The following is a 19,742-nucleotide window of genomic DNA, read 5'->3' on the forward strand; positions in this document are numbered from 1 at the left end:
TCACAATGGCTGGACTTCCAGTCTTTCTACAGTGCCCAAGCTGAGAGCTCATCCTCGTTTCCGGCAAGAAACAGTGCTCACTCTTCTGCCAGGCTTCATCAAACAACAAAATAGAAGCAATCTAACTATGAAGTTGAGAATGCTAGCAGTGTTTCTCACTATTTTAGAGGAAATGCAAAAAACAAAGGAGCTGAAATTAAGACAACATTGTTAAGACAACAAGACTAGAATGCAATAAACATGTGCCATTTGCATACTAGTTGCATGTGGCTCCTTTCTTCATCTGTTCAACCAAAAGTCAAGTCCCTCAGTCCAGGGACAGTGCATGAAGGTACTTTTAGCTCCCACCTAAGTCATCTGATTATGCCGGTAACTCTCTACAGCATTTGGCAGCCATTTCACTTAACTTTTGAAAACAAATCAGATCAGGAAACTATGGCATCTTTGCAAGAACAGGATAGTGAAAACAAGAAAATATTGGCAAAATAGTTTCTATCACTCATATTGAAAAGATTCAGTTTGATTCTAGCAGGAAGGGTAAGATTATAGAGATAAAAGCGCCATTTGGCCTTAACGTTTTTCAAGACAGAAATGCTATGAGGGTTCATATGGGGGTGGCATTGAGCTGGGTGGTGGTTTGAGCGTGGAGGTGGGGAGGCTGGAACAGAGCTGACTAAAAACAAAAGCAACAGTATGAACAATATTTATTTTTATCTTGTATTTTTGAGACTGGAGCCTGATAGCTTTCTGACCTTCCATATTTGACAGGGTTGGAGTCTTATTTCCAAGGTAATAGTTATCATCTACTTGGAGAATTACATCTGTGACGACAGGAATGATAAAGGTTTTTGAGAAAACTCTTAAGAACAGCACATACCCCAAATTAACAAAACTTTGATCTTTGTTCTTTGGATTATCATGTGGTCTAATTGGACTCAAACATTTATATGGGAGTTTTGAGATGATTCTACCCAATGGTTCTTAACTAGAAACAGATTAAGAGTAAGGCAGCATTGGACACACTCTGCTTCTCTTGCTGAGCATTACTGACAGCATCTAATTATTTTTATTTCAGGTGGGAAAAGCAGAGGCCCAAGAGAAAAGATCAAATGTCCAAGGTCACTTTGTCATTAGTAGCAGAATAGAATTAGAAATAAGAAAGGACTCTTCCCCCAGGATAGCATCCTTTCCACCTTACACCTGAATTTACGTAGATGGTGTAGCACAGAGCAGACATCTTATCAATGGTGTTGCCGAGAACTTCTGTCTTCATCCCTGAGTGACGTCAGCTCCCAATCTTTGGTGTCTCAGCTTCCTAACTCTTTTCTTGACCAGGATTTGGGCATAATTAGACTTACATGTGAGATCGTTACAAATAGATTTTATCTAATGGGACAACACCAAGAGATTGGTAGTGAGTAAGAGACCATCAGGTGCCACGCAGCTCAACAACGGTGCTGTGTACAATTACTGATGTCCGCGTGCGTGAGGAGCGGTGGGGGGTACTAGTGTTCTGACGTCGGTCTATCCCTTAGCCCCAGGAAGTCTTATATTTCTGGAGATAAAAGATCCAGGCACTGGAGAAGTTTTTTTTTTTTTTTTTCCCCCCAGAAAACTTCACTCAAGTTCCTCCATGAAGATGGAAGCCTGGTATTTTAAAGAGCTAGCAGTGGGGGAGTCTGGTGCCTTTTTATAATTCGTACTGGTTGCTCTTCAGTTCTGGTTCTTCAGCTGCTCTGACAGCATGGAAATTAAATAATTCAAAAGTTCTCTTCAGAGCTGGATGCTCCAATTGCTTCCACTATTAATATTACTTAGGAATGTTTTAAGTTTAAGAAAATATACACTTAAGTGTACTTCAAATTATCCACCATGATGGTGGTAGTGATAAAGGGGGGAGAATAAGGCTATCCATGATTAGCTTGAAACTATATATATATATATATATATATTTTTTTTTTAATCAGAAGCAGAAAATCTAACATTGACAAAATATATTAATTCATCCACCATTCATTTTTAAAATTTGCCAACTGTCCCAAACATGTATTTTATAGCGATTGTTTTTCCTGGTCCGGAATCCAATTCAGAATCATGCATTGCATTTATTGTCACGTAGTCTTCAGTCTCCTCTAATCTGGAACAGCTCCCCAGGCCTTCTTGGTGTCTTTTGATTTTGGCAGTTTTGAAGAGTATAGGCTGGTCAGTTGAACAGTTAAAACTATATTTTCAATGTTCATGATTTTAGAAAGGACTTGTGGAAATTAGTCCATAAAACTCTCAGGTAAATAAAGATGATATTATGCAAGTATGTTCATAGTTGCACTATTTGTAACAGCCCCAAACTGGAAACTTCTCAAGTGCATCCACAATGGAACAGAAAAATTGTAACATAGTCACAACAGAATACTATTCAGCAATGAGAAGGAAAGATCCACAGTCACATGCAACATAGATGAATCTCACAAACGTAAAGCTGCATGAAAGATGCCAGACAAAAAAGAACGCATGCTGACTGATTCTATTTACATAAAAGCCAAAAACAGGCAAAACTAATGTCTGATATTAGAAGTCAGGCCAAGTCGGGGAGGGTATAGCTCAGTGGTAGAGTGCCTGCCTAGCATGAACAAGGTCCTGGGTTCAATTCATGTGTTTAATTTATTAAATAAATAAACCTAAAATTACTTTCTCCTCATTAAAAAATTTTAAAAAAAGAAAAAGAAAAAGAAAAAGAAAAAAAAAGTCAGGCCAGTAGTTGTCCTTGGAAGAGTGACGTGACAGTTGAGAAGGGCTTCTGGGGCATGTCCTGCTTCTCATAGGTCCTGGCTACAGGGGGGTGCTCCGCTGGAGAAAGTTCACTGAGCTATACACTTAAGCTTCATGAAATTTCGGTATACATGTTATATTTCAATACTACTTTGAAAAAACAAGTTAAGTGGGCATTTTTCAACAGGCAGAAAAACCAGCACTCCTATTTTGGATATTCCTTCATTTCCGTGTTTTGTTAAGAAAAAAAATAAGGCTTTTGGACCTTTTTTGTAAAATATTAATCAAGTAATGAAATGAATTAAACTAGCCAACAGGACAGGAAAAGAGAACATAAAAGCCTCAAGAGACGAGCTGCCATCAGGGGCTGCCGTCCCCCTCCCAGAACTGTACGCGAGTTAGAATTTTAGAAGCAGGCCCACTGGATGCACCGGAGTCTCTCATGTCTATTCAGAAATGCACTTTCCAAAGCTAGATGGCTGGCACAATAAGCTTAGTGAGTAATGAATTCATAATTTCCATTTATTATCAAAATACTTCCATCAGAGGACAAACCTGAAGAGATAAGGAGACGCAGAGCTACAGAGATGCGGTTTTGCCCTTTTCTCACAGCCACCTTCAGGGACAGATTTAATTTAGAAAATCCTGCTTGTAAACCACAACTCTTAGGTATCTTTAGACCACTGTCCCATGGCAATTTTTACCCCAAAGTTTATGCTTAAAGCTTTTCATCAATATGGTTTATAAGTTTAAAAAGTCTCAAATCTTCATCTGTGATTTACAGATTTTGGTTCATAACTCTTTATCTCAGTCTGAGGTTCAGTATTCAACGGTTACCTATAATAACAATCCCTTAGTCATAAATGTCATTAATAATTAAATATAAAAATTATTTATACATTACTACAAATCTCTTAAAAAGGCCAAGTTTTGAGAGAGAGAGAACAAGAAGTTGCTTAGAAAACTGCAGGGAGCCTCAAGAATCTCATGATCAGTCAAAGCAGTAACAGCAGAAACCGTTTCAGACGTTCATTTTAGCCCTAAGAGTGCTTAAAACACAAAGCTCTCAGAATGGATAACTGATGACTGGCAAAAATAGATTAAAACTACATTAAGTCCCGAGGCCCCACTATGTATAAGAATTCTTTGGAAGAGCCCTGAAGGAGTATAAATGTCGTAAGTAAAAGTAAAAATAAGCACACAGGCAACGGGTGTTTAACTCTCACGTGGGTGCTGTGCTTTTGGTGCCGAATGAATTCCTCAACCTCATCTTTCTCCCTGTGATTAGAAGTCCCGGTCATCAAGAGACAACATCAAACTGGCAGATCATACGAGAAATAGACATGAACGGTAGTATTATCTTTAGATATTAAGCATTATTTACACAGTGAGCAGTGATTGATTTGATAGACATTAGACCCCTCCACCCTCCACACCTTTCCCAGCATAACCTAACTTCATTTTATCACAATGCTCTCATCTCTGTGAATGACCTCCATGTAGTTACAGTGACTTCTCTGGCCCTTTTTTTCTTGGATAGAGTTCCCCATTTCTGTGATGTTGGCAAGTCTAGCCCAGGGCTGCACTGCTTCTTCTGAAGATTACCAAACCCGGCATTTCTTTTCTGGATTCATGTATGAATTCTTGTGGCAGTGAAAGGCTTCTGAAAACTCAGGAGAGTTCTGCAAAGTCCCAATAATCCTGTAATTACAAGCAAAAAAGAGTCACCATGAGAATTTGATACTCATATCCATACCACATAGGAGCTCTGTAGACTTTCTTTGTAAAAGCCAAGAGAATGGGTTTGGAAGTTTCAGTTTAAAAGGGAAAAAAAAAAACAAAACTCTTAGAATGAACCCATTCCTTTTCAGTAACAGAATTTTTAAGTGGAGATGTAGTAAACTATAGGACTTAAGAGCACCAATCTTGAAACCAGACTGCCTGGTTTGAATCCTGGTTATGAACTGTATTTATTTGGCCTCTCTGTGCCTCAGTTTCCTTTTCTGTAGAATGCATATAATAATAGTACTTGCATCTTCAGGTTGTCACAGGAAGTTCATTTATCAACACTCTATATGTGTTTGTGAGATAAATGAATAATTCATATTTGGGATTGCAGTTATAAGAAAAGTTTGGTCAGAGAATAAAATCATGATTTCTTACCTTATCTTAAAAGGGCTCACACAATAGCTTTCAGTGTATCAGACTTCAAGTAGATATTTGTTGATTTGATGATTTGATTTAATAGGGAAGATAATTATTTTCTTTATTCGCAAAAGAACCCCATAGGTATCAGAAACTGGATTCAGCCTGAGTAACTGGAAAGGCTTGGCAAATGCCAATTTCCTCTGATCTGACCCCAATGGGCAAAAACAACACTGTTCAACTCACTATCAGCACCAAGCAGCATTGGAGGGACAGCCAGGTCAGTACAATGAGGCAGAGGGATGTTTTCCCATCAACCCTGAACCAGCCCCTTCCCTTCTCTCCCCCGGGAACTGCCCCGCCCCCACCACAGCCACCTTGGGCTGGGGGCCGGGGGCTGGGCAGCAAGCAGCCTAGACCGCTGGGAAGACTTGGAGTTGGTGCTAATTTGCTGAGATCTCCCCACCTGGCAGACGTGTGCGCGTGTATGAGTCTGAGCATTTCTCTCCCTTTTAATCCATTCTTCATACAGTGGTCAGAGTGAATTTTAAAATTTAAGTCAAGTTCCATAATTCTCTTACTTAAAACCTTCCAGGGGCTTGAAGGCTATTCAAACTCCTCTCCATGGTCTCCAGCATCCCGGTGGCTCCAGTTACCTTCCACGCCTCCTCACAGTATCTTTCTCTTCTTGATCCTCATGAGGCTCAAACCACACTGATCCACTTTCCATTCCTCAAACTGGCCCAGCTCTTTCCCTCTTCTGGGCCTGCTGTCCCTGCCAACCCTGCTCCCTGGAAATTTCCTCCCCCATGACTACATAGCTAACTCCTTCCCAGACTTCATGCCCCCGCTGTAACACCCCCCCCCCAACCCGAGGCCTTCTTGGAACACTGTCCACATGAGTTCCCCCATCTCTGCCCCCCATCAGCTCTGTCAGAGCACTGAGCACAATGTGCAATGATTTGTTCTCCTTCTGTAACTCCCTGACATACCCTCCACACTGTAACCACTATGAGGGCAAATACCAAGTATACCTTGCTCCCCGCTGCAGCACCAAAGCTCAGCACAGTGCCTGGCATATTGCAGGGCTCCAGACGTAACGACTAAGCCCATCCCCTGGCCGTGGTGATTACAGGTAGAGTTACAGGGCATTACAGAGAAACACACTGTTCAGTGTTTTTGGTTTATTTGCTACTGTAGACCAGCTAGAGAGAAAGAAAGCATTTCCTTTCCCCACCTCCACTCCATATGGATTTTCTAAGTCTGGCTTCCTAATGTCTCATCCATCACCACATCAGCTCTTTCTCAGTCTCCCACCCGCTACAACTCCCCTATCCTTTAGGAAGGATGTAAACATTTTTGGTTGTATGTTTTTGAGAACTCTTAGAGGAGTCTTAAAGATGGAAAGGAATCTTCCTGGTATGATGGGGTGGGGGAGCAGTTGAGGCGGGGAGGGCAGAGCAGAGGAACTTCCATGTATGGGTCCACTTGAGGGGGAGAAGACTGACTCTCCCAAGCCTGAAGAGGGGCCCAGGAACGCCAGTTTGTGTGAAGAGCAAGGACACGCCTCTCGCTCTGAGAGGAGCCCCGAGGGGATCTCTGATGGGATGGCACGTGTCTGTCGGGGACGCTCCCGCGGCCGTCGACCATAACCAGTGGAAGGAAATGGAGTCACCCGACTTTAGACAGGGCAATCGGACTTCTAGCATGTCAACAGTGACCGTGGCAGGCTGGAGAAGGAAGTTATTCCCTAATTTCTAGGCTCATGAGATGCCACTGGATTCCTCTATGGCCCTGAAAATGACTGGAATTAGATTTCTCACTTCCTGGCTTAGGGTGGGAGCTTAGGGTTTAAATTAATATGATTTCTTACACATGAAAGTTCAAAAACAAATTCACTTGATATATGATCTATGATCATACATATAAGAATAAAAAGCCTTTAGACATCAGAAATTTATATTAGTATTTAGTCTTTAAGATTCTAGGTTAACAGACTCTGGGAGTTAGAGAGGGGCTATGATTCATTTAATCTAATCCTCAAAAGAAAAAAGAGAAAAAAATTTTAAAAAGTTTCTTTTGTATAGTATAGGGAACTATGTTCAATATCTTGTAATAAACTTTAATGGAAAAAAATATAAAAACAACTATATATATGTACATGCATGACTGAGATATTGTGCTGTACACCAGAGATAGACACATTGTACTTGACTGTACTTCAATTAAAAAAAAAAAATCCTCTTCCCACATTAGGAAACCCGATTAGCTGGCTGAGGGACAGTATGACAGTGGTCTGACTGTTCCTCAGACTGAGGAGCAAGCTTCCTGATGGACAAGGTAAGCATTTGACAATCATTGGCTGGTAATTAACATTTTTTCAAAGGACTGTGTCTTAAATATCACCATATGGGGATAAGCACTTCAGTAAAAATGCCCTAACTGATGGCTTAATTCTATGTTTCTCTTAAAAATATTAAAGAAACAGAAACACATACACATACACCTCAAAACAAGAAAACTTTAACCCCACACCACTGGGAGTTGGCCACGCAGCAACACTCAAACTGACCCACATGCCCTCCTTCTCCATTCTAGCTCCTCTCTTTCCTTCCAAAGACTTCAATTTAGATAATTTAATTCTGAATAATCAGGTCAACAACGTACTAGGGCTTCACTTACTTTCCTAGGACTCTAATTAGTGTTACATTGTTTATAACATCAAATCTTTGGATGGATGACAAAAATAGTCTATTTTAAAAAGTGGATACATTATTAATTAAAATGAAGCTCTTCTCTAAGAATGGGATCATATTTTATTAATATTCTTACAGGAATCTCATGCTACCTGAAAACTGTAGTTTTTGTGTTTCTGTTTACAATAACAGAAGATAATACTTTTATTGGTTATGTCTTAATCTACTTGAAATTTTTACTTTATTATACCAAGCGTTTTATCACAGTGCTGCTGTTTATTCCCTTGGCAAATAATCACCTGTACTGAAAATATCTAAAAGATATGGTGTTGAACATCATGTAACCAAGAATGGACTTTATATCCTATAACATATCTGACTACTCCTGCCTGCAAATAACTTTTTTAAATTACAGAATGAGCTTTTTTGCAATTAGTGAGTTCTCTGACAATATTTGATTACTTCTTTTAAATAAATGACTTGTCTACAAGGTGTTCATAGATAAACTATCCAATCTTTATCATTAACTAATGTTCATGGTCCTTTTAAAGTAAGGTCACTTTGATCAGCATATGTTCCACTGAAATTCATGAAGAAATAAATGTCTGAATAGATTCCCAGGTATAGCCCAAAGAATAGTAAGTGTTTATAGCAGTTCTATGAGGCCCACCGAAATTCACATCGTTTATAAAATACCAGAAACCAATGCTAATAAATGGAGGAAACAGCAGTATTTCAAAGAGGGTTTGGCTTAGGCAGGTTAAGTCATTGAACCATAAGAAACAAAATAGCCATGTAACTTGAAAATGTCTACATAAAACACTAGAAAGACTTTTCCTTTAGAAGTAGTAGAAATTAAGCTGTGGAAAACGTTTCTTGTATTATTAGTGGCATTAATTCTCTCAAGTGCCCTTTGTTCTTACTGGAAGCTGATCTCAAGCAACCTAAGTAAATTAGCAGCATTACTTTCCAGGTGGCTTAGACATTGGTGTCATTTTGTCTACTTGAACTTGCTTTAAAAAGTGATCAGGTCCTTATATCTCATACAGAAATATTACATCTGAATAACTTCAGAAACACATTTATAGATAATACAGTAAATATTATCATAGCAACCATTCCCTGAAGTGACTGTAGATGGCTAACAAAAACTGGATTTCCTAAAATAAGTCATTTAAATTGCAAATTCAACTTCTACAATACAAGGGGAAACGTTTTTGTTTTAAACACCAAAGTTTTAGAAGCTTATCTGAAAATACGTAAAACTTTAGTTAGGAAGAATAAAACAATTATAGATTAGACCTAACATGGTTTTATAGAGTCAGCTTTATAGCAATATACTTTGCCTTTTGTTTTTAATACTGTGGTTATTTAAGCATAAAGTTACAAAATCTCCCTCTGTTTCAGAAGTTTCTGCAGAAACCACTATGCACAATTTTTCAACAGCAACTCAGTATCTTACTAGTTTTTAAGTTTCTTTAAAAACATGTGTTTTACTTTGTACAGCCAGGAAGCAGCCTGTTTCCAAAACTAAATGTGACTTCAACCTTTTGCCAAGGAAATCCTTTTACCTCCAGTAAAAATAATAATTTCCTTGACAAAAGGTTGGCATTCCATTTACCCTTTAAAAAAATCAACACATACTTCTCTTATTATGAATGAAAAATAGTCAAAGAGGCATCTTTGGGGCCAAAACAAAGAAAATGACAGGTATAAATAATTTTATATATTTATAATAAAGTACTCAGTTTAAAATTGGGGGTAGAAAACAATTACATATCTACCTAAATTATCACTTAACTGGTGATTAGTTATTTACATTTTGAACCATGCAGACATAAGAAATGAATAAAGAAAAAAAAAAAAGCCCTTGACTGTCAGCTAATATGGAATGTTGCAAAATTCATACACATTTTTTCATAGATATTCTGTTCTTATTTCTCTAATCTAAAAGTAATCCTAGCGCTACTTTTCAAATACATATATGTAATAGGTACTTCATACACAGTAACATTAATCCTCCTAGGAACTATCATAGTAATTCAATCCTAATTTTATATATCAAGAAATGGAGACACAGAGGTTAAGGATCAGCTTGTAAATGGCAGAGCCATGGCTGAAACTCAAATGTTTCTTAATTCAAAGCTTGCATTCATTTTTTACCATAAAAGTCTTGAGAATATGTTTTCTGAGCTAATCGAAATGGAGGAATGGGACAGGTGAAGACAGACAATATAGTAAAAAGAAAGAGAAAAACAGAAAAGACCTAATAAACAACCACAATGAAAAGTTAAGAAGTATCACCATCAATGGCTCTGTAGTGTAGGAATAAATAACTCCACATATTATAGCTCCTAAGGATTTTACAAATCTAGTAAACAGTGAAACCATAAGTAAGTCATAACAGTAGTCTGTGTCATCAAGAAAAAGAAAGCTCAGGTTTTGTTCAGGATACTGTGCTAATAAGGCAGGAAGCTAGAAAATTTATTTTAGAGAAATTTTAATCCATTGGTTAGGATAAAAATGTTAATACTCGAGACAAATTTTAGCCATCAAAAAAATTAATTTGTTACCTCTTGTTCTCTGAAGATGCCAGATGTACAAGGTATTAATAATTAATATTACTTAAATCCACCTGGACTTTTTATGGCTATATGCTTTGGTTCATGAGGCTACGTAGGGCAAAGCTTTGACAAATTAGGTTGTTATGGTGGTTTGTGTGAGTTTATAAGTGCTCTCTGTTATCCTCAGAATTATATTCTTAGACCTTAATTTATGAAGACTTCAGTAAGGAAAAACACAACTTTAAAAAATTAAAACCATCGAATCACTATGCTGTGTACCAGGAACTAACACAGTGATGTAGGTCAATTATACTTCAAAAACAGACAAATACATCATAGAAAAAGAGATCAGATTTGTAATCAGGTGGAGGGAAGGGGAACTGGCTGAAGGTAGTTGAAAGGTACAAACTATGAATCATAAGGTAAATAAGTACTAGAGCAATAATGTACAACATGATAGATATAGTTAACACTGCTGTATGTTATGTATGAAAGTTAAAAGAGTAAAACCTAGGAGTTTTCAACACAAAAAAATTTTTTTCATTTTCTTTTATTTTGTATCTATATGAGATAATGGATGTTCAATAAATTTATCATGGTCATCATTTCACGATGTAAGTCAGCTCATTGTGCTGTACACCCTAAACTTACATAGTGCTGTATGTTAATTATATCTCAATAAAACTGGAAGAAGAAATACAAAATAATTTCAAAAATAATTAGGACTATATAATAAATAATGAGAGGAAGGAAGGAAGGGAGGGAGGGAGGGAGGAAGAAAGGGCAAGTGAGTGAAAAGCACTGGATTTCCAAATTTTATAGAATCCGAGTTGGAAAAAGGCCTCCGAATTTGAAGTAATGGAGACAGTATTGGAGCACCTTCACAGCTGTTCATACTCACGCACCTGAAGTTGCCTGGACTGTGCACATCTGTTTTAATGGAGTTGATCGCATACTCTGGCCTGTAGGTCCCACACCACACCTAGGAAATAGGAATAGAAAAACAAAAGCAACGTACTTAGGTTCCATCAAGGATTATTTGTTTGGACAGTCTAGCAAAAAAACTTCCTATTGCAATAATTAAATTGGAATTCTGCATGCTCAGCCAATTACTCTTCAAATAAGGTTCAATAATAGGCAACCAGGAACATAATTATCATTAATCTGATCTGACAGTCTGTTACACATAATGAAAGTTAGTCAATCAAATGCTCTGCCACAATTGATTAAAACAAGAAAACTCAGCAGGCAACATCTAACTTACTATGAAATTATAACTCAAAATGATTTTCATATCTATCAATCAAGAAAGATACAATACCTGGGCAAAGTTCAAGAAGAACAGTTGTTTGTGATTTAGGTCAAGTCCAGGAAGTAATTTTTCTTCACCATTCTTTTTAACATAATTTTGATAGGCCTAGGCAGTTAATGAAATAGAAACATGATGTTTGTAGTTTGTAAACTTATACATAATTCTGTGCAAAGAACATGTAATCAAGTAATTAACCTTTTATATCAGAATCACCATAATAATACATTTAGATATAGCAAACTACAACTATTTAATGGATTAGAAAGACTAGAATTTACTTACAAAACTCTCTGAAAAGAACAAGATAAATGATTAACAGGTAAAAGACTAGTATATGTCAGATGATCAACAAATGTCAGCTAGATGAAAGAATGACTTAAATAAGTGATGAAAAACTTAAATAAATGTTGTTCTACAGATGGATATGTCTAGCTATGTGGAAGAAAAGATTGCCAAGGGAGTCTGCAATCACTATCCTTGCTTAGTTACTTTTCTCAGCAAAAGAGACTCACACCAGACTTAGTTTGAGTGATTCTTGCCAAAAGTCAAATGATTCTCTTAAGATCCCTTAGAGGCCTAACATCCTATGATTCTAAGAATAAGGATGAGCAATTATTATGGTCCCCGGAAGGCAGGGCAAAATAGACTGAACCTCAGTGACATTAGGAAGAAGAAATTTAGATTAATTGAGTGCCAGAAAATGTTCTTAATTCTTAAGGATTTATGGACACTATTGAAAAATGCAGTTTTCTTTTACTAAGTATACCTAAGAAAGGGATTGACAATAACTTTCTGAGATGTGTTAGTTTCAATTTAATACGAAGAAAGGTGATAATTAGATATGCAGAAGATATATTTCATTTCTTCTTACTTGCCATCAACATAGATTTATTAAGTCTCTACTGTGCAAAGATGCTGGGGATATGGGAAAGGCTTGAGCCTGTTCCTCTTAGGGAGCTCACAATCAAGCAGGGAGCGTGACATTCTGAGATTTCATGTATAATAAAATATTTGCACAATTGTAATTTGCTTCATTATTATAATTCTGTACTGGTTCTATGTGAAGACCTCTATGGAAATACCCTTAATACAGACTTTGGCCAGATTTATACAGCAGTGATTCTCAATTTGGCTATGAATTAGAATCACCATGGAATATTAAAAGCAAACAGTATCTTCCACTTCCAGACAAGATGGAGTGACAGGGACTGAGTTTATCCTCCTACTGAAACAACCAAATGGTAGACAAAATGCATTAAACAACGGTTTGCATGACACTGGACATCAGGCAAAAAGGAAAGTCGTCTCTAGAAGATGGTAAACAAACAAAATGAGCCCTATGATTGTCCCAGCCTTGAGCATTTCCAGGCCACAAAGTAGAGTGTGAAACCCCAGTGGGAGCCTGACGGACTCCTTGTGTGGGTGAGAGTTCAGTGACACCAAGGAGAGGGTACTAAAGAGGAGAAAGCTGCAGAGAAAAAGAATCTCAGAGATCAAATTGCTCCCTCAGGTATTCAGCTGGCATATAAATATGCATATGAGCAAACTACCCAGCCTAGGGAAGGAACCGCAGAAAAGGACTGGAGATAAAAGTGATAAAAATGAGTCTGGTACTCGTACAAGACAAGAATGGAAGACCTCAAGATTACATAGTAGGGTCTTGACTCAGCAGCGAAGAATAATTATCCGTAGATTGAGCACTACCCCAGACATGCCTACGAGTTGTAAAAGCAAGACCCAAAAGGATCAAACCATTTCTGAGGAATTTAACTGCATCCTAGAATAAAGCTCAAGAGTATTTATAGGAAAACAAAAATATCCAACACCCAAAGAGGAAAAATGCACAATGTCTGGCACCCAGTAAAAAAATCTTTAAGCATTTAAAGAAGCAGTAATCTACCATCTTCCAGGACTTGGCTGGGACTCATTCTTTTGGAAACTTTGCAGCCAGCTTAATCTCCCAAGACTAACACTTTGATCATCCAGGGTCACTCTCAAGTCACATGTCCTACCAGTCATCTCTCCAACATGGCTCTGATAGTCCCTCCTTCCTGACCCAACCAGTGAAGCTCTCCAGCCCTCCAACCCTACATCCTCATCTGCTCCACTGAATATTCCATCCATCTTTGTCTCAGGACCTGGTTCTACCCTGCAGACACCTTGTCCCCTATACCCTCGCAAGTAGACCCTGCTTTTTCTTCACATGTGGGCTACCTTAGGGTTGGGAAAAATGACTCAAAATCATGCTCACTCTTCCTTGTTGCTTCCAAGACCATTATTCTTCCACTCTTTTCTGAAAATACATACTTTTTCTCATGTACATAATGTTCAGTAGGCCATTTTAAATTTTCACTCAAATCATCAAATAATGACATCTTTTATGTAGGGTTCAAAGCTGTATCTTCAGCACCAAGAAAAGTGCCAAACACACCTCAACAAGTATTGCTGAATGGTAAAATGAATGGAAGCCTGAATGCGATTCTAACGGATGCTCCAACAATATATTCCTCTGAGTATAATGGTTTGGACTACTGCACAACCACATGCTGGAACCATTTCACTTCAGTCCCTCACTATCATTGTAACTGGACTATGGTTTAATATTATGCCGGTGGTTTATGTTGATTATTGCTCCCAAATACTGCTTCTCTGTTGTGAAACTGAGAGTCCTGCTCAGTCCATCAATCAATGACTCTGAAATAATCCTTTTTATAGACTAGCTTTTCTAAAAAGATTTATTTCAGAGATTATTTCTTAGAAAAACGTTGGCTCCTCTGTAGAATTTACATGTCTCCTCAATTCTGTCATTATAATAGTCTGTATTTCCTTTTCTCCTTGGCTTTTTGGAAGCTTAGAGACTGATATTCGGCTCAGTCACATCAACTGTATTGCCCCTTCTGGTTAGCATATTTCTCTTTCTCCTTACGTAGTTTTCATTTTCTATTTATCATTTATTCCTTACATTATATGTGTCTTTTGCAAAAATCTTTAAATGAATGATTAAATATGATCAATATACACTCCAACCACTAAAATGGGAAGAAAATATTATTACTCACTCTGTATGCTTGGCCAATACCACCATTATCAGCAATGTTTTCTCCCAGTGTGTTAATTCCATTGAGCTGTTAAGAAAAACAGAAAACAATGTTAACAAACCACTTAAAGACCCTTACCAGTGTTTGGATTATTAAGAAAGCATCAGCAATTCACTTAAGATTGAATATAACTTTTCAGGAGAGTGCTGATAACATACATGCTGTCCACCTGCTAGGTCCCAGGAGAAGTTTCCATACTGGTACACCATGCACTGGGATTGCTTTTTAAAGTTATTTGCAGACTCTTGAGTCCACCAGTCAACAAGGTCTCCGTCCTTGTTAAAATTTCTGCCTGAAATATATTTATTTAAGTAAAATGAGAACTCGTTACGTCAGGAATTGCAATAAGGTATCTGTAATTCAAGGCGCAAGGACTGAAATACCACTGTGTGAGAGAACATTAAATTGCACAGATGATGAGAGAAACTGTTCTCCTTTCTCACCCGAGCTGATGAAACCCGGACTGCTGGGGCTGTCTGCTGATACGCCTTAGTGTTAACCCAGATGTTTTACCCGCTTGGCTCTTGATGTCTCCGCCGAGGCCACCAGATAAACACTCCTGAAATCATGACTTGTTTCTGTTGGACAGTTTTCATCTGAACCAAGTCTGTTTAACTTGATGTTACGAGATTTTACAGAGGTCAATATTGCACTCTAGCATTCATTTCATATCCCAAACCCTTCATTAGACATTGTGGACTCAGTTTCCCAGTACTTCAAGCACAAGGGAAAAGTTGCCTTTCCCCCTGGAGCTTTCTTGCTGATCCTAACTACTGATCTTCCCCTTTTTGAGCTTCAGCAACATTTATATGTATCATATGTCTGATACTTAATTTTTATCATCTTTTAAACAGTTGTCTGTGAAAAGGGGTATAAAGACAAACCACCTGACCCCACATCCTGGCTCACCAATTCCCAGTTTTGTAACTTTGAGCATGTCTTATGTCTCTCTGTATTTTTTCTGCTTGAAAAATGGAAAGAGTATTAACACCTACCTGTGAAGATTGCTGTGTAGTTTAATTGAGTTAACAGACGCTTAGTATGTCCTTCCTGTCTCCTTGTCTTCCTGGGCTCTCAAAAATTGGATTAAGGCTTGATTATTTTCTCTCTGCTGTACTCTTTTTATTGTCTTTCCATTTGTGAACTGACTTTTGTTATGCTTCAACTAGTACCTCTTTATCTCATGTCCTTACTTCTAGTCCTCTCAAATTTCAATGAAACTCTAAATCTACTTTGCCATTCGGGGCAGCATATAAACATTAACTGCCTACTGTTTGTAAGACCCTGAACTACGTAGTAGGTGTAAGATGCAAAAAAAAAAAAAAGAAAAGAAAAGAAAAGAAAAGTCTCTGATCACAAGCAGTTTAAGAATCCTATGGGCATTTTACTTTCAGAGTTTACATCTAATTAAGACATGGACCCTATCATCTAAAAGTCTGTCTGGTGAGATAAGACACAAATGATCATAAGACCAGACGTTACCATTGGTGCTGAAAATACATCACAGTGTTTTCTCAATGTGAATATATGTTTTATTCTGTCAGAATATAAAGCACATATTGCTAACCTCACTCTTAGAAATTTCTGATCTTCTCAACCAACAATTTGTAAGGAATACTAAAAGTGTGGTGATTTATTAGGCCAGTGATATGCTGATGAATAAATGTGTTTTTGTATTGATAAATTACAATAACCTTTTTGCCATTTTGGGGTTCTTTTGGGTGAGGAGGTAGTTAGGTTTATTTATTTACTTATTTATATATTTATTTTTAATGGAGGTACTGGGAATTGAACACAAGAATTCCTGCATGCTATGCACACACTTTACCACTGAGCCATCCCTCCCCTCTTATAATAACTCTTGATCAGGTTTACTAGGATATATCTCAGCCAAAGAAAAGCATCAGCTGTACTTTACCATTGTCATCGAAGCCATGGGTGATTTCGTGTCCTATGACCATGCCGATGCCCCCGTAGTTCAATGAGTTAGGCTGATGAGCACTGAAGAAAGGAGGCTGCAGAATGCCAGCTGGAAAGACTGCAAGGAAAGAAGATGGTTAGAGACTACTTGTGGTTTTATTCTGCAGACGACAGGCCTGGGGTTGGCTTCTTGCCTGCTAAGCTGTTTTCCGGTATGCTGGTTTCACTTAATTGTATACAAAAATCTTCCACGATAGAAACAAATGCAGGTCTTTTATTATTGATGACAGCAAAGAGTTCATCCCAGAGTGGCATCATAATCTATGATTTATGTTCCCAATTCACTTTACGATATCCATTAAGATTGTTTTTTGCTATAAGGAGTTAAGAACAAGGGAAAATGATCATCTTCATTCATAAGGTCTCTTCCCCATTGCAAATATTTGGGAGAAATAGTTACTTAATAACAGAAAGTATTAGTTTTACTGTCTCTAACATTTTATCCATCTACAATAGCTTAGTAAATAAACAGAGCCACTCAGTTGAAGGTTCCCCAATCACACAACCTTGTTTAATTTTCATCCAGGCATGTATGACTCTTTACTTATTTATTTATGGTTGGTGGCCCTTCTTCTTCTTGTCTGCCTCCAAAGCACCTCAAATATTAGCTCTTTGAGAGCAGAGATTTGTTCGTTTGTTTTTGAGTCCATTTGCTTTTTCAGTTAATTATCTCTAGAACCTAAAACTAGATGAAGGCTGGAACATAATAGGTGCTCAGGAAATGTATGGAATAAATGAATAATCAATGATAAATGAATGAATGACTGAATTTCCTATGGTGTCCTAAAGATTTTGTAAATAAATAAATAAACGATAATTTTTACGTCTACCCTAACACTTGTCTTATCTTGCTAACTTTCTACATGTAAGATGTCTCACACTATATAAATTTCATGTGTCAAACATCAAATTCATCATTTTCCTTTCTAAGCCATCACTTTGATTTTATAATTTCTGCTAATGGCATGTGAAGACTCTCAGACACCCAAAGTGAACATTTTCTGTTTATCTTCGATGTCTCCTTTGTTTTACAAAATTTTATACAATCTATTTAGGAAAAGATCAGGCCACGTACCTTCGTTCTGGTAGCATCTCATGTTTATCTCCTCCTATCAGTCTTCCTGCCCCTTCCTAGTTCACACTCTCAGGCCTTAAGAATTACTTAATTTCCTAATCCATCTTCACACTTCCAGTCTCACCCAACTATAATCTATCCTGAATTTAATCTGTCCTGAATTTAATCTATCCTGTAGCCAGATTAAAGTTCCACTGTGGTCATTATCACTCCCCTGCAAAAACACCTTGGATGGCTTATCACTGCTCTGTAACTAAATACAGCATCTTCTTCCTGGCCATTGTCTCCATGGTCTCCCACATTTCCACACACATGCCCTCCCTTTACCTCATATCACCCATAGTTTTGTAATTTTATCTTTCATGTTCTAAAATTCTAGTATCCACTGAAACATCATTATGTAATTGAAAAAATAATTAATATTAACACTTGTTACTTGCAAAGCCCTGGGGCATTGCTACATGGAGAGTACAGCAGAAAGTCCTTGACCTTAAGAAATTTTAGACCTAATTAATACAGAGTAGCAAATCTTGTTTTTTTGTCATTCAGGTGGAGGAGGGGTGGTGAGTATGCTAGAGCCTAGCAAAGGTTCCAGGGATAAATATTAGATATTTAGAGAGGACATTTTAAAATATGCTGGACAATTTAAGTGCACTCTAGATCTTAAAAAAAAAAGAAACTGGAAAGTTGTCATAACATTCAAAATGACAAAATAAAAATATATAAATATTTTTGTCCTTGGAGAATTTGATGAACATTATACCTCACATGTAGCTGCCTGAGCCATCAACGGTGCCAAGAAATTATTTTTAGCTTGAAGTATAAAAATTATGTGCAGTACTGTATTAACTTAAAGTGAACACAATCTCCCACACCATGTACTTTGATTAAAATCCACCCATTATATAAAATGCTCTTATGAAACGTGCTATCAAGACTACACAGTAACTGTAAAGATCCTGCTGCTTTTATTATACCTGGATATGCCATTCTCAGGCAAGTGATAAGATTTTTATGGCTTACATTAAATACTAGTCTTCAAGTTCAACTTTGCAAATTATGATTTCTCCTTTGACTCTGTCAGCTAAATCTCTATGGTGAGGATTTTCCCCATTAGCCTTATCGCTGTTACTAGTAGACACCAAACTCTTCATAACCAACTGCTTAGCTGTGCATTTTTTATGTTCATGATTGTCAACAATTAAATTGGTTCATGAAACAAAAGACTGTGTCTCTCCCCACACTGCCCCCCTCATTTCCTTGTTTTTTTTTTTAAGGCTGCAAGCAATTCCACTTTAGAATCTTTGATGTCAAACCCAAGTTGCAATCAAGTAAAATCAAATTCTGGTGGGAGAAATTAAGCATTATTTTTTTATTAAATGGAAGAGCAATACGTTTGGAAATATTTACTCTTAATTCCCAAGTCTGAAAATAAGACTCCTAAGAATAGGACAATTTTAGAAAATTTAATTATGTCAAGTTAGTTATAGATAACCTAGGCTGAAAACACTGAATAATCCAAAAATATTCGAAGATTGAAAAATAATTTTTGATTGTTAATGAAAGAGGAGAATGTACCAGCAGTAAGACTTCCCATTATGACTTGATTATTTCCTTGTTCAAGACATGAGGGTTTAATGAAATTATTGAATAGTGCCTGGAACTTACAGATAAACATTTGACAAAACATTCAAGGGCAGCTTTCCTAATGGCATGAAGGTCTCTAAAGGTCCATTACACAAAGAATAGAAACCGGTAAGTTACACACTTTCAGTATGCCTTCCTGTCTTGGAAGATAACTTCTTTTTATTGACGTGAAGTAGGAGAGTGCATAAAAATTTGAATGTAGCTTATTTGTGTGAGTTATCACAAAAAGTGGTGGGAAATGAATTAAAAAGTAGAAATTTTTAATATAAATAATTCCTTATATGATAATAAAACAAGTTCCTTTTTTTTTTTCACCATAACATAAAAAGACAAAGCCCATGAGAAATTTTATGTGATCTAATTTAAGGGTATTTGTGTAAAGGTGGGAGGGTCATTTACGAGACACATGATGTTCTATACCAATACTAATTCTGTAATGCACATGGTACTAAATTGGTT

General features: G+C 37.2%; 1 protein-coding gene across 3 annotated transcripts in view; it reads right to left on the reverse strand.

The window, feature by feature from the left end:
* Positions 1 to 3,270: 3,270 nt before the first annotated feature.
* Positions 3,271 to 19,742, reverse strand: part of MME (membrane metalloendopeptidase) — a 90,284-nt gene continuing 73,812 nt past the window's right edge. For all 3 annotated transcript variants that reach the window (XM_074369211.1, XM_074369218.1, XM_010952017.3), the window contains exons 18-23: positions 16,500 to 16,619; positions 14,740 to 14,873; positions 14,543 to 14,608; positions 11,493 to 11,588; positions 11,077 to 11,153; positions 3,271 to 4,467 (exon numbers count right to left, since the gene is read on the reverse strand). In XM_074369211.1, the coding sequence (XP_074225312.1) occupies positions 4,368 to 4,467; positions 11,077 to 11,153; positions 11,493 to 11,588; positions 14,543 to 14,608; positions 14,740 to 14,873; positions 16,500 to 16,619 (593 nt within the window). In that variant the 3' untranslated portion in view covers positions 3,271 to 4,367. The remainder of the gene's footprint in view (positions 4,468 to 11,076; positions 11,154 to 11,492; positions 11,589 to 14,542; positions 14,609 to 14,739; positions 14,874 to 16,499; positions 16,620 to 19,742) is intronic.

Source organism: Camelus bactrianus, chromosome 1, assembly GCF_048773025.1.
Source record: "Camelus bactrianus isolate YW-2024 breed Bactrian camel chromosome 1, ASM4877302v1, whole genome shotgun sequence".
NCBI lineage: Eukaryota > Metazoa > Chordata > Mammalia > Artiodactyla > Camelidae > Camelus > Camelus bactrianus.